The sequence below is a fragment of the Dipodomys spectabilis genome, unplaced genomic scaffold (assembly GCF_019054845.1).
Source record: "Dipodomys spectabilis isolate Male_0828 unplaced genomic scaffold, ASM1905484v1 ptg000085l, whole genome shotgun sequence".
NCBI lineage: Eukaryota > Metazoa > Chordata > Mammalia > Rodentia > Heteromyidae > Dipodomys > Dipodomys spectabilis.
The window spans coordinates 3,944,542-3,965,714 of record NW_024870762.1 but is presented as its reverse complement, the minus strand read 5'-3'; the positions used below and the strand labels follow the sequence as shown (position 1 = coordinate 3,965,714).

Below are 21,173 nucleotides of genomic sequence, written 5' to 3'. Positions count from 1 at the left end.
GTCCAGCTTACTGCAGCACCTGCATCCAAGGTCTTCTTCCTCCCTGCCTCCAAGCCACCGGCTGTGGCTAAGCCCAGGGTCCCACGGCAAGCCCCTCAGTGAACGTGGAGGCCAGGTGCAAAACCAGGTGTTTATCTTTATTAGAAATGTTCTTGGTATAAAAACAACCATGCGCTACACATTGTCATCAATAACCATCACCAAACACCCAGGCACTGAACTCCGTGTCGGCGGCGAGAGGGGCAGGCGGGCGGGCGGGAGGGCAGGCGGGCAGGACACACAGCCTTGGGGGTAGGGCAGGCGGGCAGGCTGCGGGCCACAGAAACACACAGAGGCCACCAGGAGGCTGTGGCACTTTGCAACACACTCAAGATTTGTGTTTTGTTTTGGCATTTTTGTGTATTGATTTTTTTTTCCTTTTTTTCTCTTTGTGACATGGAAGATTTGGTAGATTAGGAAAGGGTGCTGTCGGGGGGAGGAGGGGGAGAGATGGGAAAGCCCACAGCTAGAGGAAAATAACGTTGAGGGGGAAGAGGAAAGAAAAATGCATGAGAAGAGAAGGACACGGAGGGACCCAGAAGCAAGGAGAGCAGAACAGAGCAAATGGCCAAGGAGGCAGGGGGGGCAAGAGCAGAAAGAGAAGGGACAGAAGCCAAGAACCCAAACAAACCAGACGTGCAGAAAAAACCACAGTGACACAGAGATAAGAGAACAGAGAGATGGGGTAGAAACAGACTGAGGTCACCAACAGGACAGACAGAGGCAGAGGGAGAGAGAGAAAACCAGTGCTCGGGCCCACACATCCTGCGCCCCTGTGCTTTGGGGGCTTGGAGAATCAGCATCCAAGCAAAGTTCCTTGTGGTGGCCAGAAACTTCCCTGGCCCCTCAGACTCCCTGCTGCCCACCTGGCTTGCCCAGGCTGCCTAGCCAGTGTCGCAGCTGGGGCCTCCACTGTCTTCAGCACCAAGCCACGTCCGTGGGCACCCACGGGCAGGCAGGACATCAGCTGGGCCCTGGGGAGCGGCCCTGGCCCAACGCACCTTCCACATGGGTCGTGGCTCCGCTTCTGCCCACTTGGCTTTGGCAGCCTAGCTAGATTGCATGGTTGGTGTAGGTGACGTAGGTCTGTTTGGTGGCAAGTCCTGGAAGGAGAGACACCAGCATCACCAGGAGGCAGGGGTTGCTTCTCAAACCTCCTTCACTGCCATTGCCAGCCACTGCCTTGCATAAGAGCCAACTGTGGCTCTGATCACCCATACCACCCAGCCCAGGCTCCTAAGCAGAGCCATCTATATACCTCCAACCACACCCACCCACTCATCTATGCAGCCGCTCCTCCTGCTGTCCCCAGCCCCTGGGCTTACCTGTGCTCTCTCCCTCTCTCCACACCTTTGACCCTGCTGGGCTGGTGCCTGGAGTGACCCTCCCCCCACTATGTAACTTTGAGGTGACCCCCCTCCCCACAAGCCCATTCCTCTGAAGGTGTCCCCGCCATGAAGCCCATGTTGCTTTCTAATTCTACCACACATTAAACTAATTCTTTTCTTTGTGATATGATTATGTAATCCTAAACTATTATCTGAGGGAATTCTTTCAGAAGTTCAACCATTTTGGAAGAGTACACGTGTGAAGAACACACATCCCAACACATGGCAGTGGTAGACAGTAAAAGGAGTGGCAAATAGGAGCAGAGGAAATACTGACAATCACAGGGGCTTTGTTTGGCTAGAAACAGAGGAATATGATAGACCTGACCCACACCCCATGCCCAGAGAAAATGCAAAGCCCTAGATCCACAAATAACCATTGCTCATTTCGCCCTTCTCCATTCCTTCTTTCTCTATCTCCTCTTAGTTTGGAGAGCTCCTCCTCTCTCACTCCACAACTGGCACTGGGATGGCAATTGTGGGCACCTCCCATCTCCTGGCCTGGCCCCTTAGTCCCAGCCCAGGGCCAGTTCCCCCCCAGGTGCTGGCATTAGCCTCACAAAGGTCTGCCATCCCACTGGGTTGGAGCATCATAGCAGCCGAATGAGGAGCCAAAGCGTCAGCCCCATTTGACAGAGAAGGAGCTGGGAGGGAAGAGGGAAGAGCCTGGCTAGACCTCAGTTTTGCCCTGTACTGGTACTGCCAGGTTTCAGGTCCCCCTTGGCGGCAGTAAATTAAGGGCAGTGTTGCTGCCTAGGGTGAGGCTGGTCTGCTAATACAAGAAAAGGAATTGGATGGGAGGAAAACATACTGCCTTTGTCTTAAAGCTGCTCTGCTCCCCAAAGGGGATCCTGTCAGCTCAGAAGAGAAGTTGTAGCTGCCTGATTGAGCTAGAGTACTGGCCTGAAGGAGAGGCCATTGGGAAGAGCAGTGGGGTGATCTGCAAGTTGTTCCCCAAATCCTCTCCTCCATTTTTGCTGGCAGATGGCTGTTAAGACTACATTTCCCAGTCTCCTTTGCAGTTGAGTGGGACCTTCTGCGACTAAAGTGTGTGACTGAGGAACTGGGTGCAACATCCATGTCATTTGATAAAGACAGTATTTCCCTCTGTACTTCCTTCTTTGGCCTTCCATGACTAGAACAGACATGGCGAGTAATCCTCAACCCTCTGGAGCTGCTGGAGAAGCAAAATGGAGGGAACCTGGGCCCTCCTCCCACTCCTGCCCCCCCCCCCCCCGACTGCATACTCATAACAAACATCCGCCTGATTTGAACTTCTCTGTTCTAAGACCTTTCTGTCATAGCAGCATAACCAAAAGCCCATGAACACAGGCGAGATTGCTGGGTCTAAGGGGTCCATCAGATGGAAGCAAACTTGTTGCAGATAGGCAGTCAATCAAGTGGCCACCATGGGAGTCGTGCAGAGGGACGTGGACCAGGATTCAGTTTAACTAAGCAAGAACTTTCCCCTGGGCAAAGGCGAGATTGGAGCCAGCATCTTTATATGGTCGTGTACTCCTTATTCACAGAAATATTCAAATGAGGATGGATCGTCACTTGACTGGTCGGTGACAGCCTATGACTGGAATGAATGGGGTGCCCCTTTGTGACACACTACTTTTCTTGAGGGGCTACAAGCCACCTCCAGCACCTCTATACAGATAACTCCCATAGTCAAGAGATGAGCCTGCAGCTGGCTCTGCTAATCACCTGCCTGCCAACCAAGCCAATGTGAATCAAACTCCCTAGGGCTCCCTCACCCCCTGGGTGAACTGATAAAGTTGAGTTTCCAAACTATAAACCCCTTCAGCGGCTCCAAGCTCAGAGGTGGAAGGAAATCTCAGCAGTAGCAGCAGTTAAACGCCCTGGCTGCAGGGGGAAGTGAGCCTGGGGGATACTGAGGGTGCCCAGAGTCAGTCAAGAGACAGAGGAGAGGGACAGCTGTGTCCTGTCCCTCTAAGTCCACAGCTGTCTGTCTCCTCTTTTAAAAAATATCCAATTCATAACTCGATGGCCTGGGAGAGGGGGTCCTTTGCCCTCAGCTACAAGCCAGAGGTCTTAAAGCACTTGGGCAGAGCCCCTCAGTCTTATGAGTTAAGTGGGAATGGTGAGACTACCCTGGAGAGTGGAGGGCCACAGCCTATCGGTGAGTCATGAAGGAAGAATCATCTAGGAGCTGGAGCCCTAGGGCCCAGTCCAGGCTCCTCCAATAGGGGACCTCAGCACCAGCCATGTGACACATGAACTAACTGACCCTTCCAGAGCTACTGTTCCCTTGTCTGTAAATGGGGTGATGATCACACACACACATACCCACACACACACACGCAGAGCACATGCACAGCTGGCTCTTGGCCCAGGGTAGCTGAAAACACTATAACCCTGCAAAATACAGGTTGAAAAGAGATGAACCCAGGACCTTGCAGAAGCACCTTCTTAGGAGGGGAAAGGGCAAGGTGGCAGAGGCCCCCGCTGACGTCCAGGCCCTCTCTGTTGCTTTGCTGCCAACAGTGATTCAGAACAATTAGCTGGCAGACAGGCTGCGTGAGGCACAAGCTGACAGTCCCCATTTGTCGCCACAACCCAATCTGCCTGCAATCGGGCCCCTAAATTATTTATTCTGTTGTTTGTTTAAAGATACGTGGCCTGCAAGTGACAGGGTGAAAAATGTCCCTGCTCCAGTAGAGTGACACCTTCCTACTCCTCCAGCTCACACCCCCTCCTCTGGGGCTGTCCCTGGAATTAATACCCAGCACCTCCCTGGCCCTGTCACTGAGCTGAGAGACTGAGGGTAAGGGGAGCTCCTGCCTCTGGCTCGGGCTGCAGGGGTAGGGTGCTGAGCTGGGACCTTTCCCTGGCAGGGCTTCCTTGTCTGCACGGGTGACCAGCTTGAGCAGAGCATAGGGACCAGTGTGGCTATAATGGCCCCTATCTTCTCTGGTCTCCTCTGGCCTATCACAGCACCACTACGTCATGCTGTTCTCCGGAGCCAGAGGTGAAGGCCAGGTGCAGATCTGTGTCTGTCCCCAGCACCCAGGGGTCTGGGAGGGATGGGATGACTGGCTAGATCTCCAGAGAATGAAGGGGAGATGTGGGAGAAGGTAGGGTCCCTGCTTGGGACAGGAAAGCCTTTCAAGGGCTGTATATCAAAGGGGGAAGGGTCATGTCAGAAGTCAGGTACAGAGAATGAGACCTGGGAGACAAGAAGGCTGATAGAAGTCAGAGCAGAAAGAACACAGTGGTGGGGCCAGTCCGCCATTATCATGCTGAGTGATCTCAGAGACATTTGCTCTCTCTGGGCCTCAACGAGGGATTCAATGGAGTCCCTTTATGCCTGGATTTCTTTTCCCTCCCCGAGAGACTACCAGTCACCTCCAGTAGCTCTACACATTCCCAGCCCTGCTGGGCCTCTCAAACCCTCTGTGAAGATTACCCAACATAGGAAAGGATTTGGAGCCTGAAAAGTCCCACTGGATTTGGGAGGGATTTTGGAGGGGGGCCTTCATCTTGGAGAATCTTCATGGGTGAAGATGCTTCACCCAGAGCCTCAGCCCGGCCCAGACACCCAGGAGTCAAGGTCTCCTGTTTCTCTGAATCTTCTGGTAAATGAAACAGGGCCTCCTCTGTGGAGCAGGCTCTGGGCTTCTTTGTGATTCACGCTGTGTCTCCTGCACAAGTCCCTAGAGCACCTCTGGTCCTCCTCTTCGTCTCGCACACAGTACAAGTCTTGCCTTAGGTGGTAGATGGGATGAAAGCTGGTAGGTCGTAGGTCTACCCACAGTCAGGGTTCAAGGACTAGACAGCATTCTTACTGGGACCTTGCCAATGGCATCCTTATCCCTCCAATTCTCTATGCCTCAGCTCCCCAAACACAGCTAAGTCTAAGAAGAAGAAAGAGTAGAAAAAGATGGGGGGGCATCATCTTGACCCTGCATTAGTGTGTCCATCCCACAAGATAAGAAATCCATGCTTCCTTCTCTCTCTGGCCAGTCTACATTTTCAGCGCACAGTTCTACTATAGAGGCATATTTCTATTTTGAAGCAAAAGCTAATCCACCCACTCACACCCCCCCCCAAAAAAAAAGAAAAAAAAATCCCAGGACCCTCTCCTGGCAAGCCCCTGGTGACACACTGCTACCTGAGGCCCTCAACCTCTGCAAGTCCCAAAGCCTAACTCCATCCCTCATTTGCCTGTCCTGAGCAGGCCCGTCCCCTGGGTCCCCCATCTCTCAGGCCCTTCTAAAGGGCTGCTAAACAAAGCCAAGCTGGGTGTCAACAGCTATCTGGGACCAGGACCCTTCCCAGGTTGCCCAAGGACCTGTGAACAGGGCCTCCTGAAACAGCCATTTCTCCTGGAGAGACGGGAGGGCTGGGCTGAGATGTGGCCTCAGTATCTCATCATACATCCAGGGCCAGTTCCCCATGGCCTCACTCCAGGTGGGGTAGAAATCTCTGGAAGGGTGTAGCCAGCACAGGGTTTGGAAAGACAGAGACTCTCTCAAGGCCACCAGGAACTGGGGTGAACCAGGAGAGGTTCTAACCTGCTCCTCTGGTCTGGTGCTCACCTGTGGCCTCCTGGTGGCCAGAGGAGTGGTGGGGCGTGGCCTGGAACTCCGCCTCCCCTAGGAGAGGCGTGGCCTTGCGGGCTGAGGCAGGGACCAAGCCGGACAGACACTCACCTGGGGCCTCCAGGTTCTCACAGAGCTCAGACTTGGCCTCCCCATTGGGCCGGAAGTTGCCCTTCTGCGTGAACTTGTTGGACATGGTGGCGGCGGTGACCACAGCCTTGAGGCTGCGCTTGCGCTTGGGCACGTTCTGCTCCGGGTGGAAGAGGATGATGTAGACCTTGGGCATGTAGAGCATCCCCAGGGACACGGAGGCGCTCAGGCTCACGGACACCGTCAGCGTGGTCGTCTGGATGTACAGCTGCGTGAGGAGGGACAGCATCAGTGCCAGCACCTCTGGGGACAGACTCCACCCATCCAGAGCACCACTTGCGCCTGCTGGCTTAGGGCAGAAGGGAGCACTGTGTGGGTGGGTACGCCACTAGATCCGCACCAAGACTTGAACTCAGGGCCTTGTGCTCTTGCTTGTATTTTTTTTGTTGTTGCTGTTCAAGGCGAGTGCTTTACCACTTGAGCAATGACTCCGCTTCCAAGCTGAGGCTTTTAGGCCATAATCCCTAGATTCGGGTCTTGCTTCCAGCTGTGTGATCTTGAACAAGTTGGCCTTTGTGGCTCAGTTTCCTCACATAAAATATGGACACAATAATCACAGTTCTTAACCTGTTAGGGCTCTGGTGAGGACTTACTTCATTGTGCTAAGTACCATGTGAGAAGTACTTTCCTGTGCCTGGTATTGACAGGGAAGACTCTGTCTCATTGTATTAGCCTTGGGGACCACAGCTGACCCTCTCAAGACCAGTCCCTGCTCAGAGCTGCAGGGGAAGTAAGCACCCACTGGTGCCTTAGAGTGGTCCCTGATGGCTATGTCACCACCCCTCCGACCAGGCCCCATGTGCCACCCTGTGCAGAGCAGGCCCTGGGCATGGGACCCAAAGTACCTGGCACAATGCAGCAGTGGCAGCACAGTCAAAGCTCATTTCATGCTCATTCACCAGCACTAACGGTGACAGATGCTTAACAAAATGAAAGCCCATTAATCTGAGTGTCGGATCATCCATCCTTCAGTAGTAGGCCCTTCCAGGCAGGACCAAACAATTCCACTGCCCCGCTAGGATTCTCTCCTACCTCCCTCCTCCTTCTAAGTCCTCCACCTTCCTCCAAGTCCTCTAGTTCCCAGCCCTCCCCTGCTCCCCAGCCAGCCAAAAGCCAAGGACCTAACTTAGGTCTCCTTGGCATGGTACAGACAGGAATCACCCTGTTCTTAAATCTGCTGAGCCTGGACCTGTGTCCCCTCTCCCTCAATGGTCCTCCTGCAGGAAGGCTGATCTGACCTCAGTGACATCCCTCTTCTTGAGGCAGCCCAGCAGTATGGGGCTTGCTTGCTGAGATCACAAAAGCCCTAGCCCCATCTGGGGACCTACTGAGGATAGGGGCCAGGGGTTCCCACTACCATATTTGTTCCTGTCTCTTCTCTATGTCCACAAGTTGTACCATGGAGGAGAAGACCTCCATTTCAGCCTTTGGGTAAGAGGCTAGAGAAGCTATAGGATCTAAGAGGAAAGTTTGCCCCTCTGTAGGTGTAAGTTTTCCTACCAGTGCAATGGCACCTCTTTTCCCCCCACACTATAAAGCCACCCAACCTCAGACTGCAAGGCCACAGGAAAGACACTTTCACTGGCCACAGGGTCTGGACTGAAACTGGACAGGACATAGCCAATTGGACAGTCTTGATGTTCCCTAGCTCAAAGCCTAGCTTCCAGATAAGAGCTGATTGATTCAGGACAATGACACAAGCCCAAGGAGAAATGGTCTGTCCTCCAGACAACACATGTCCCCCAAGACACCCAGACAAGCCTCAATTCTCACACACACCGCTGGTACAGCACTTTTCTCCTGACACTAATAGAAACGCTAGAGGGATGCCAGGCTCCAGAGACTCTGGAGCAGGGAATTGTCGGCTGGGCTAGATAGGAGCAGGCTTGTCATCTGGGTCTTCCCTATAGACTGGGCAAGTGTGTCCCCCTCTTTAGACAAGGGTTCCTGGGGGCAGGTGCTGCCTTTGCTCTCATACTGGTGGCTGTTCGGTGATCCTGGTGGCATATGATTCATCCTATCTTATACTTTTTGCAAGCCTCTCCCTTCCCTGTGTCCCTCATTAATGGGGGTGGAGTGTGAGTTGACCCATACCCAGGTGATTGGACTACAAATCAAGGCCTCTCTTGAAGCTACTCAAGCTCTGCAGAGGACACAGCCTTGCTTTAGGGGTTTGGAGCCTGGGTTCCTGAAGCCACTCTGGCCTGGCCCACAGTGAGACACTAGGCAAATCTGCTCCCCTCTCTGGGCAGCAAGACCCCATCATTAACACAGGCAGAGTCAGCTCATGGGGTCTGTATTTAGAAGGGCCCACGCTTAATATAATGTGCTGCCATCACCATCTTAAATATTAAATAATGTTTGACAGGGGGTCTTGAAAATCATGGTAGTAACTTCACACAGGTGTGAGCAGGCCTTGGCGCTCTAAAGACAAAACACAGCAGGAGTGAACCACTCAAGTGGCAACAAAGCTGGCTCTAAATCTTTTAGGGACCTCTCCTTCCCAGCATGGTTCTGGGGGCTCCACTAGCTACTCCCAGGCTAAAGGACAGGCCCTGGACAGCAGACAGAAATGAGACTAACTGTCCCTCCTCCTTGCCAGAGCCTAGAATCCCCACCCCAGCCCTGGAGCCAGCCTCTGGCTCCAGCACTCCCTGGCTTTCCATGTGGAGGTGAACAGGGTCTCAAGAGATGGTAGCAGGTGCGCTTTTCTAGAGAAGTATGTCCTCTAGACCCCAGGGGTACCTCTGAGGGACCCCAGGCATCAGGAGGGTATTAAAGTCATCAGAGGAAAAAGTGACCTCAGGACACCATCTCATCTTCTCTCTCACACTGGGGCCTGATTCCTGCTCCAGAGTGAGTCAAGCCTGGCCAAATGTCCTCCTCCATGAGGATCCCTGCATGGGACCAGTCACGGGCTCCTGGAGTGAAGCAGGCTGACAGAGCTGGGCACAGGGAAGCTGCAGCTCATGAGCCTGATGAGCTTCCGGTTTTCCTGCTAGGCCTGACAAATGGGGGTGGGGGTGAGGTGGGGGTGAGGGTCAGGGATAAAGAGCTCTGCTTGCTTTGTTTCTGTTCAGGCTGCCCCGGGTGGGCACACTGGCCGACCTCTGTGGCTCTATCCTCCCCGAGCCTGACTGAGCTGTAACCTCACACAGAAGAAAGGCCGCTCAGGCTGGCTCAGGGTGACGCCACAAGGCTGCGGTGTTAAGCCCCAGAAATCCAGACTAATGCTAGGCGATCCATCTGCCTGCTCACCAGAGCGGCACAGACGGCTTCATCCCACACCTTGGGGAACTATACAGCTACTCAGCTACACACAAACATGCTTACACACCTGCATACCTGCACACACACACACACACACACACACACACACACACACACTAAAACTCAGCTACACACACACCTGACCCCTCTTCATGCAGCTGGGTGTACACACATACACAAATGTACCCAAAAATATCTACACAGAGCCACCTGTATCCACTTTCTAACCCATGTGAACACACACTCAGTTTGCACACCCACCTACTCACTGGCAGCTGTGAATCCCCTGGCACACACATCAGCCCATCTCAGCCGCTGTACATACTCACTCACAACAAGCCCATCCACTATGGGCATGCACACATCCACCAAGGGCACATTCACATCCATCTGCACACACGTGTGTACTCAGGCCACAGCTCCTGACCACAGCCCCAATCTATCTTCATGCACACTCAAGCCCTGTAGCCCCTCCCACAGCTTGTACGGGGTACTTCCTAGTTATCTGCCTGTCTGCCAAGACACAGCCTAGGGTCAGTTGAACCTCTGAGAAGTCTGGTGTCCTAAATGACACATGATTCCATTTAGAGGCCCATAGAGGCAGAGAGCATGTCCCACACCCCAGGCTGGGTAATTGGTGAGTACAGCCTGTAACGTGACCTGAGACAAGTCTGTCCCCTTTTGGAATTTGAAGGGATCATATCAGCATCTCCCGTGCTGGGAGGGGTCTCTGGGGTGATAGGGCTCCCCTGGGGAGGGGTACAAGTGGAGGGGAGGAATCTAACCCCATTCTAGGGCCTCCCAACAGCAGGCCTAGACTGCCTGAGGAGAGGGGAGAGGGACCTCCTGATGTTGTGAGATAACTTCTTAAGCTGCCAGCTTCCTGGGGTGTGGGACCACTGAACCCACAGGAATCATGGGCACCTTGCCAGCACCTGTGCCCCAGAAGGGGACCAAATACCCAGCTTAGTATGAGCTGGAGGAGGCAGCTTGGCTCAGGCCTGTGGGGTGGCACTACTACTAAAGCCAGGCCTGGTCTCCCACCTTAGGTCCCTCCTTAGGCTGTGATGGGGCAGACAGGCCCATAATGATATCTTAGCACCCTCTTTCTGGCCTGTAGCCCCCAGGGCAAGACTACCACTGGAAGATACCATAGGCCCCTCTGGACAAAGCCCAGAGGATTCAGAGTGAAAGACACAGCTCTTGGGGAGAGGCTAGGGAAAGATAGGCTCCTACCAGAAATCCCAGGAGACTGGAGTGGTGTCCCGGAGCTGGGGGAACATCAGGACAGTGTGGACTGGAGGTGGGAGGCCCCTGCATTACTGACACAGGATGGGGTCAAGTCCAGCTGTGCCATCTACTGGCTGAATGACTTCAAGCAAACCACTTCCCCTCTCTGTTCCTGTGTCCTTGCCTGTAAGAGGGGATGGTCCCCACTGCTGTGGGGCCTGGTGGCCACTAACTAAAGTGTTTGGCACAGACTGGCAGCTTTGATGGCTGCTGCACTGAAGGTCAAGTAAGTGTCTCCAGAGCTCAGCCCCCAACTCAACTTTAAATGCCACAGCAGGCTGAGGACAACCTAGCCTGACACTCAGCTCTCATGCTCAGCCATGATGCAACAGCCGCCCAAACTTGGCACATGCAAAGGCCCCTGCACAGGTCATCCTGTCCCCTTCCTTTGCCTATGGAGACGCCTTGATTGTTCAGACCAAACCCCTACAAGCATGCATGACTCTCCTCCATCTTCTCATGTGTAGTCCATCAGAAACCCACCCACCACCTCCAATCCCACCCAGACTCCTTTCTTACCATTTCTGCTGCCCTTGCCTCCCATCTAGATCATGACAGTCCCTCCTCTCTTCTTGATCACACTGATTCTGATCTTTTTAAAGCCTCCAGGTTTAGAGCCCACAGGACTCTCTTCTCATTCACAGTAAGAGCAACATCCTCTCCAAGGACTGTCTGTATCTCTGACCTGATTCTCACCACCCTCCTCTGCTTCCCTATCTCCCCTCTCCTCAGCAGGTGTAAACTGCATCTACACCACGGGGTCCATACCATGGTTGCACAGCTGGATGAACTGCAGGGAAAGGATTGTGGCCCCAAATTACTGGTGAAGAAACTGAGGCTGGAAAGGCCAGGTTCCCTGCCCAGGACCCAGGTAGATATGGACTTCACTCAAGCCAGGAGCTAGACTCCCCAGTCCACCATGAGACCTGATTTTAATGATCCCCAGCATTTCAAGATAGTTCCCTAGCCCCAGGAGGCAGTGAGGAGCCTCAGGACCCTCAGGTACGTGCTGACCCTCAGGCCCAGCCGTACTGAATGCAGAGGCGGCCCGTCTGTAGTTCCAGTTGTGCAGGCTCTTGGCTGGCACTGACAAGCTCCTGGACCTCAGGCAGCTTGGTTCTGGGGAGAAAGGAAGCAAGTACTCAAAACATTTCACATCTCAGTGGCCCAGAAAGATGCGAGGGTAGATTTCGGAGGGAGCACAGAGGAGGGGGCCAAAGTAAGATGGGGCTGGTCAAAGAGGGAAGAGAAGGGAGGATCTAGAAAGAATGTATCAAAAAAAAAGCACTATATTTCTATGCATTGATGACAGAAAGAAAGCTGCTAGAAGCAGGGAGACAGACAGGAAAGGAGGGGAAGGAAGGAGATGGGAGGGGTAAGCAGGGTTTGGGAAGGAAGGAAGGAAGGAAGGAAGGAAGGAAGGAAGGAAGGAAGGAAGGAAGGAAGGAAGGAAGGAAGGAAGGAAGGAAGGAAGGAAGGAAGAAAGGAAGGAAGGAGGGCGGGTGGAGGGAGGGAGGGAGGGAAAAGAAAGATAACTTGCAACTAGGAATCAGAGAAGAAAGCAAGACAAGAAAGAAGCCTCAGGAGGCTGTCCCCCCCTCCCCTTATCCCTAGCCCCCAAACCCACCTTGTCAGCAGACTGTGAGGTGCCAAAGAAGATGGGAATGAAGGCAAGCCAGACGATGCAGGTGGTGTACATGGTGAAGCCAATGGGCTTGGCCTCATTGAAGGTCTCAGGCACGCCACGTGTCTTGATGGCATACACAGTGCATGTGACCATGAGCAGCATGCTGTAGCCCAGCAGGCAGATAAGTGACAGGTCCGAGATGTCGCACTTGAGCACACCCCTGGCGAAGCGGGGGTCCAGCGTCCGCTGGTCCTGGAAGTCCACCACTGAGTGGGAGGGGTCCACCACAAACCACACGCAGATACCCAGCAGCTGCAGGGAGATGAGGCTGAAGGTGATAGCCAGCTGTGAGGCAGGGCTGATGAAGCGCGGGGCGCTCACTGACCGCTTGCCCTGCTCAAAGATGCGGTAGATGCGATTGGTCTTTGTGAGCAGGGCCGCATAACTGATGCTCATGCCAAGCCCCAGGAAGATGCGGCGCAGGGAGCAGGTGCCAAGGTCGGGCTCGGCGATCATGAGGAAGGTCGTGGCGTAGCACAGGAAGATGCCTGCCAGCAGCACGTAGCTCAGCTCACGGCCAGAGGCCTTCACGATGGGTGTGTCATTGTAGCGCACAAATGTGACCACCACAAACAAAGTGGCAGCGATGCCCACCACAGCCAGGAAGAGGGGCAGCACGGCCCAGGGCGAGTCCCACTCCAGCTTGATGATGGGGATGGGCCGGCAGCCTGTGCGGTTCTCGGTGGGCCGCATGTCGTAGGGGCAGGTCTTACAGGTGTAGCGGTCTACCTGGTACTGGTACCCCGTGCAGGGCTCACAGTGCCAACAGCAGGGCATGCCCTTCACTGTCTTCTTCCGCTCACCCGGCTGGCAGGGCAGGCTACAGATGGAGCGGGGCAGCTGCTGCCCACTCCCCGGCCAGTGCATCCGCTCTATCTGACAATGACAGCACCATAGAGCAGGCCTCAGGACCTGGTGCCAAGTACCTGGACAGTTCCCTTGGGCAGTGCCCTCTGGTCCCTACATTTGAATCAGCCCATTCGTTGGCCAAAAGTCCAGCTGTCTGGACCCACCAGAACTGACTGACAGCTAAATTTACACAAGTGCGAACTTCCCACTGCTGCCTGTGGGAATCCTGAGTGAATCTAAAACTCTCAAGAATCATCTGTAGAAAGCAATCCCAGAGAGGAGCAACCTAGAGTCACACGCATACCAAGAACAGAGCAGAGAGAACCCAGGAGGCCTGACTCTGCCCCCAAGGCCTTGTGACTCACAGCGGTCTGGCAACTTCAGCATCACCAGAAGCTTGCTGGAAATTTCTATTCCAGCCCTGCCCAGGCCTTGCTACTCAAATCTGTGTTTCCACACGCCCTACCTCCACATGACTGACGGGCAAGATGGAGTGGGAGATACATGGCCCCATCGCTCAGCCTGTGGAGCTTCCATGGAGTGGTGCAGGGAGTTGTGTGCAGCAGAGAGCAACGAACAAAGATTTAATCAGAGGACACTTAATGTGTGCCCAGGGGTTAGCATTTCTTTACATCTTGCTCTAAATTAGTGCTACTCACAGTTCCATAGTGTCTGAAGATACAATGACTGGGAGCAAAAGAGCCACGGGAGGGTTGTCACGCCCTACTGAATGTGTTATGATTCGGTGGAAAGTGAGTGAGTGGCCTAACACGGCTGCAGGCGCTGGGTGAAGGGAGTCTGCTCTAAACAAAGCAGCTCATGGGCAGAACCTGTTCTCAGCAGCAAGCCTGGCTAGACAGGCACACTTGTCAGCTGGGCTGTCATTCCTGGAGAAATGTGTCCAGAAGGTTTGCTTCCTGCCCTTCCATCTTTGGATGGCCATCTTTGGATCCCCACCCCCCCTCCACTCTACTCCTTTCTTTGGCTCTGAAGCCTTCCCTGCAGTCCTCCAGCACAGGGCTAGTACCTAATAGAGTCACAGGGAGCCTCTGTGGAGTAGAGGTAACCAGGCCCAGGAGATGGCAGACACCTGTGATGATAGCCCCTCCCTCTCAGACCGAGCAGGGAGCCAGTGAGTGGCCAGGTAGCTCTAGGCCTTTTCCTTGGCTCCCAGAGACTCGCCTGCTGTGGTCCCTACAGTCTAGCCCAAATGGAGCCACTCAAGACGGTGAGGTAAGAGCAGCCCCACCCCACCTCCTTCTGCCACCTCAGCTCCATCTTGGGAGGAGGAGACTCAAGAAGATATCAGAGGCTGGCTCAGACTGGGCCATGGGGCTGGTTTGGCTGCATAAGGGTCTTATATCACTAGGGAGACCTTCGGGGCCCTGCCCACATGTCCACCTCTGCCTTTAGCTCCCCCATTTGTAGAACAGGAACAAGGATAGTGCCTGCCTTGCAAAACTGCGCTCCTCACAGGAAAGTCACAGGACAGCAGCAGGTACCCAGCTATTCTCAAAAGTATCAGCTTGCTGCCACTACTGCTGCTGCTACAGTGACTGGCCGGGCTTTGCCATTATACCCACACTAGACACCTCCATTGGTTGGTTGGTACCTTGCCAAGTGTGCCCATTGGTTGGTATACTCACACCTTGCCCGAGTATGCGCTGCGGTCCCTCTGCTCAGCATGTATGGACCTCACTATGGATGTACTCTGTTCCTACAAGCCTGAGAAAAGCCCTTTGCCTCCTGAGGGCCAGGTTTCCAGAGATGTTTCCCCTGGCATAGCGGCTATTGGGAGAGCTATGTGTGATCTTGGTAGAAAGGCTTCGAAGGGCTTGAGGGGCTCCCCATCACTGCAGGAGAGAGCAGGGTACTGTGTGGCTGGCCACCATCCAGGAAAAATGAGGGCTGTGTCCAGTTTAGGACTAGGTGTCCTGAGCCTGGACCTCAAGGTATCACACTGTGCCCACCCTGAGCCTGGCTAACCCTTTTCTCCTTGTAGGGCAGAGACAAAGCCTCGCCTAGACTCTACTGCCTTAGACTCTGCCCTCTGTCCAAACACAATTTCCCCACCTGCTCTCACCTCCACATCCTCTACACCTTTGGCCATTTCACCATGGTGGGAAATCATCTATCCAGACCCCTTCCCTGTGGGTAGCAGGTTGAAGGCCCCATGCTCCAGGAGAGGGCAGGAGCTGGAATGAATTGTATCTTGGGCTTCTAGGGTCAAGAAGGGGCCCTGGAAAAGACCTCTCACTTGGCAAAGGCACCTCTTGGCCTGGGATGGCACTAGCCATGTCCCCATCCACTGAAGGCCCCTCCTCACCCTTCTGCTTACTCTGAGATGCAGGTGGTCGGTCCAGGAGCCAATGACCTTGTACTCTGCAGAGCCGTTGCGTAGCTGGTATTGGTAGATGTCATAGCGCCCAGGTGCATCTCCATTTTCATTGAAGGTCACGGGGTTCCCTGCAATGCCTGGGAAGAGGGGAGGGTCTTTGCCAAGTTTACTCAGGAACAAGGGGGCTCGTGCACTTAGGGACAGAGACATCTTGGGGCAGAGACTCCACCATGGATCATCTTGGGGGTGTCACCACTGAGAAGCATCCAGAGATCCCCACTCCCAGCCCAGGCCTCTATTCCCAGGCTGCATGGCCCAGGACCCCCCCAGAGCAGTACTACACCTTATCCTACCTGAGAAGTTGACATGTCGGATGTACTTAAGCAGCTGGGTGCCATCCACAGGGTCCATGCGAGGGCAGAGCCCCACACGGCCAGGACACAGGTCACGGTGCATGGCGTGTAGTGCGTGGCCCATGGCGTACACGGCATCGATGACAAACTGCACCTTCCCCTCCTGCTCGTATGCCGAGTCCTGCCCAATGCGCTCCCGGTCTGCAAGGCAACACCAGCAGGGAGCCTGTGGCACGCAGTTCTCACCCTGGAGCCAGAGCCGCCCCTGGGGCCTGAAGAGCGGCACAGCCCATTTCCTGAAGCCCAGCCCAGAGCTTGCTTTACCCCAGGACATAGTTTGTAGAGGTGTCTGGGGATCACTGTAAGGGGTGAAACAGCAGGCCCATTGCCCCCCGCTGTCCTGCTGATGCACAGGGAACAGAAGTGCCCATCGCCTGCTGTCCTCCGAAGACAGAGGCTGGGGTCTCCCATGGGTGTCTGCTGCCTTCTCCCCAGTTGTCCTGAGGTAGTGGAGCAAGTAGCTGCCCAGTCACAAGCTGTCACCCCTCAGTAACAGCCTGTCCAGTAGCCGGGGTGAGAGAGGTTGGCCAAATGGGATGCCCCTCCCCACTGCCCTCTCATTCCCAACAGTAGAGGCTCCCAGGGCCTTGGAGGTCTAACTTCCTGTCCACGCCCCTCCCCCCCAGTGCCACCCAGCCTCTCTGCTCAGCAGCCCACAGCTCCTCCACTACCAGAGGCCCCGGTGTCTCCATCAGCAGAAGAGGCTGTGAGGCTGCAGGGAGACCCACTGCAGAAAGCACTTGGCACAGTGGGCGACCTCCCATGATGCTCTGTGTGTGCATGGTCAGAACATCTATGATGGCAGCAAAGCTGAGCTGTGGTAGCCAAGAAGTCTTTCTGGAGGAGGAGGTTCCTGGCCTGGTCCCTGCATGACAGCGATTAAAAATAACTCCAGCTGGGAACATCTATTGAGTACCTGCTGCGTGCTGGGCATTGTGCTAAGCTCTCTGTGGAGAGCCACTCATTGAATTCCCACAGCAATGTTATAAAATGAGTAACTGGCCCCATTACAAAGATGGGGATGTAGAAAGTGAGGCTCAGCAAAACTGAGAAATGCTGCAGGCCCATGCACAGCAGGATCTGAACTCAGACATTCTGGCTCCAAGCCTCTATGCATTATGCTGGACAGGGTGGGGACAGGGCAGGAAAACAGGAAGGAGAGGCTGCAACTTAGGTGAGAGAAAGAAAGAGGGTGGGAAGAGCCTAGGGAGGCCTGGCCTCTCTCCTAAGGCCATAGCCTTGGACATGTCCGGACCACAGCTCCCTTCTCAAGGACAGAACTGGCAGTCATAGCCGTCCTCCAGCCGTCCTCCAGAAGGCACAGCAGTGTAGACCTAGTTCCTCAAAAAGTGTTAGGGGAGGCCTCACCTATACGTGGCTCTAGGGGAATGGGTCTGAGAGACTTGAGAGACCTCCCCAGTGGGGACCAGGAGGATGAATCAGCCTGCCTGGAAATGACAATGTTCCATTCTCTGGCAATACCAGAGGTCACACCAATGTTCTGCCTCCTGCTTTGGATGCCTGAGAGGCAGATGTTGCTGGAGAGGGAGCGCGCTGCCTTCCTGGAGTCTGTCCTACCATTAAATCCCCTCCCGTCAGGAAGGATGCTCACCAACCCCACCCCACGAGGAGGGTTTGACTGGGTGGTGATATCTGTTAGCCCATGGCCAGCCTGGTCACTCAACTCTCCCCCTGGGTCAGGAGCCCATCCTTAGCCTGTCTCCGGGTAGATGTTCACAGGTTGCCAAAAGGATGTAAAAGACCACTGAACCACTGTGCTTATGATGGCAGAGCCACCACGGTCACTGGCCCCAATTGATGAGATTTCACAGATAAGAAAACAGGGCCCCAGAGAGGAAACCTAGGTCACGCAGCCAGGGGCTGTGCCTCTTGATGACAGGATGAGCACTCCAGCTCCAGACCCAGCCGGACTCCTCCCAGATCGCACTTGTCCTGGGGCCTCGGCTGAGCAGAGCTGTTAGCTTTGCTAACAGGCAACATTATTTCTAGGTCAAGGCACAAACAGCGGGGAAGAACATGAGATGCAAATTCTCCAGCTTCCCCATCCTGCCTTCTTGTCCAAGGCTTCAGATCACAGGATTCTAGGAACCAGGGGAAAAAAGAGAAGGGACAATCCCATCCTTAGAGGGCAACAGGGGGGACCAGGGAAGCATCACTAAAATCCCCTCCTGGAGCCAGGGCCCAGCTCAGGATCCCACATCCAGGCCCAGCGCCCCATTCCTCGGCTCCCCTCACATCCCTCTCATCTGGATAAGGTGAATTCCCAGCAGGGATAGAACAGGAGACAGCAGCCAGTTCAGAGGAGGCAACTTTCTCCCAAGGCCAAGAGGACCTCAAAGCCAGGGGCTGCTGCCCTCTGGTGAGACACAACCCCACTTCTAAGCTGGCACTTCTAAGCTGGCCTTAGCCTCTCTTCTCCTGACTTCCCATGAGAACCCCCTGCCCCCCAACACAGAGTCCTGCTGAAATAACCATTCCTGGGCCATTCTATGTGTTCTTGCTGGGGCTCCAAAGCCAGTGGTATGGATGCAGGAGAGTGAACACCCCACAGGAGCACCCTCACTAGGAAAGCTCACCTCCACCAGGGGCTCAGGGAACTGCAGGCTTTTAGTGGTTCTTCGGATTGTTCAGCCAGAGCTGCCGCAGGGCCAGCCATGGGCTCCTGGAGACTCAGGTCACCTCCTGCCTTTGACTGTGACTCATACACACACACACACACACACACACACACACACACATACTTCCTCTCTCTCTCTCTCCCTCTCTCTCAAAGCCCAGCCTTAGACTACTGTGCTCCACAGGAAGCAACAATGACAGGCCTAAAGTGCTTCTCATATTGGAGATAGGAACTGTCCAGAAGTCTCCACACCTAAACTGCCCCTACTCCATGGAACCCCTGCTGCCTCCTCCCCTCCCAGAGCCCAGGACCTGTTTCTGTCTGGCCAGGCCTCACTGAGGGTTAAGGACCCCTATCTACAGGTCTAGAGGAGGAAAGAGGGTCACCCCAGGCCCAGGCAGGGAACCTCAGCTCTGGGAGTAAGGCAAGACACACATGTCTGAGAGCTACTGGAGGAGATAAATTCCAGACACATGGCGGCAGTGACAGCAGCAACAGTTTGAAGATGTCCTAATTGTGTCCCCGGGCACCATGAGCAGAGATGCATTTGGCTCAGCCACGGGTGACAGGCAGCCGGAGAGCCATCGGGAGGATTTTCTCCATCAAACCCCGGAGCGGTGGTTACCGCGGTGACTGCAGCCTTTGTCTGCAGGTTGTAAATTGTAATTGAAATGAGTTTTCAAGGTTGAAATAATCAGAATCCTTCTGTTTCCCCCCTCACCTTTCCACCACAAGCCCCACCCAGCCATGCCCAGGGTGCTCCGTTCCTGGATGCACACACTCCAGAGGTGGCTCCCAGATGCGCACACTTGCATTACACAGGCAGGCCAGACACTGGCATCCATAGAAATATATATAATTAACCGTAGCTACATAGGGAAAATGAACCAGCACAAAGTCAGGCTCCAATGGCTCACACCTGTAATCCTAGCTACTCAGGAGGCTGAAGCTGAGGGTCACAGTTCAAAGCCAGCCTGAGCAAGAAAGTTTGTGAGATTCTTATCTTTATTTTTTTCTTTATTTTCTTTGGGGGGGTCCAGTCATGGGGCCTGAACTCTGGGCCTGGGCACTGTCCCTCAGCTCTTCAGCTCAAGGCTAGTGCTCTACCACTTGAGCCACAGTGCCACTTCCGGCTTTTTTCTTTTTGCTTATGTGGTGCTGAGGAATCGAACCCAGGGCCTCAGGCATGCAAGGCGAGCACTCTACCACTGAGCCACCTTCCCAGCCCCAAGATTCTTATCTTTAATTAACCACAAAAAGCTGGAAATGGAACTGTGACTCAAGTAATAGAGAGGCAGCCTTGAGCAAAAAAGCTCAGGGACAGCATCTAGGCCTTGAGTTCAAGCTATAGGACTGGCAAAACAACAACAAAAACCAGCATGAAAGGGGTCATTCAGAGCCACCCCTATCCTAAGCTGGGCAGTCCCACAAGCAGGTCCTGACAAGGCTGAGTGGGCAGGTATTTCATTTAGAGGGGAAGTGGGTGGCAGAGAAACTGAGGCAGACAGGACCTGTCCTACTGGGATCTTTGGGACACTGGCAGAAGACGAGCCAGTCTTGGGCTGAGAGCTGCCCTGAGGGGCACACATGGCTAATGAGGGAAAGAGGACGGGGAGTGGGGAAGCCACCAGCAGCTGCATAAGCATGCGTATACAGGTCAGTGTGTGTGATGGAGCACAGATCTACACACAAAGATGCCACACACACACCTGCACTTGCAAACTTGTATTTACATACAAATACACAAGTGCGTTACACCAGATTTCATCCCCAGAGCCTCCCCCAGAGAGTGCTCCCCCAGAGCTACTTCTGGCTCAGACCAGAGACCAGCTAGGTAACCTGACCACCAATGGGCCTTTGGGAGCCTCAGTCCCCTTGGGGGGTGAATTCAGTGGGGAAACTGGCCTTGGGGCGCAGGAGGAGACAGTGAGCCACCCACTTTGGGTACATGTCCCCTTAGCCTCAGCTCTCCTTCTTCCTTGATACCCCCGGCCAGCTCCCCCACTAGGGCTCTCAGTGCTACTATTGTGAGACAGGCCAGGATGCCTACTGCGTGTGGACAGGGTTCCTGGTCAGTCTAGTCAGAGTATAGCTCTGTGTCCTCCAGCTTCCTCCCTCCCTCCCCTCCCCACCCTCATCCTCCCTTCCCCTATGCAGAGCCATTCCATCTCCCCATCACCCCTCCGCATATGCCACTCAAGTCCCGTTCCTTTGGGCCAGCTCACTGTCCCCTGATCCTGCTTAGCATTCCCAAAAGCTCCCATCCAGGGTCCCCCCTGCCCCAAGTCACCCTCTGGCTCTTAGCCCCACACCTCGGTTTCTGCTGGCCCCTCCTCTTGAATTCCGAACCCATTCAGTCACCTGCCTGCTTTCCAGTCCCACTGTCTCTAAGCAACTCAGCCTCAACTCCTTCATCCCAGCTCTGTTCCCCTAAACTCCACGCCCACTCCTTCCTGTGGGAGTGGCGGGGGGGGGGGGGGGGGGGGGGGGGGGGGGGGGGCCCTGAACCCTGCTGTATAAGGGATGAGTTGGAACAGACAGAT

General features: G+C 54.5%; 1 protein-coding gene across 1 annotated transcript in view; it reads right to left on the bottom strand.

Moving 5' to 3' along the window:
- Positions 1–262: 262 nt before the first annotated feature.
- The window catches only part of Grm4 (glutamate metabotropic receptor 4), a 96,317-nt gene continuing 75,406 nt past the window's right edge, over positions 263–21,173 (bottom strand). Inside the window, exons 7-11 of the mRNA XM_042684167.1 lie at positions 15,933–16,133; positions 15,580–15,716; positions 12,333–13,268; positions 6,107–6,353; positions 263–1,142 (exon numbers count right to left, since the gene is read on the bottom strand). Of these exons, the coding sequence (XP_042540101.1) occupies positions 1,093–1,142; positions 6,107–6,353; positions 12,333–13,268; positions 15,580–15,716; positions 15,933–16,133 (1,571 nt within the window). The 3' untranslated portion in view covers positions 263–1,092. The remainder of the gene's footprint in view (positions 1,143–6,106; positions 6,354–12,332; positions 13,269–15,579; positions 15,717–15,932; positions 16,134–21,173) is intronic.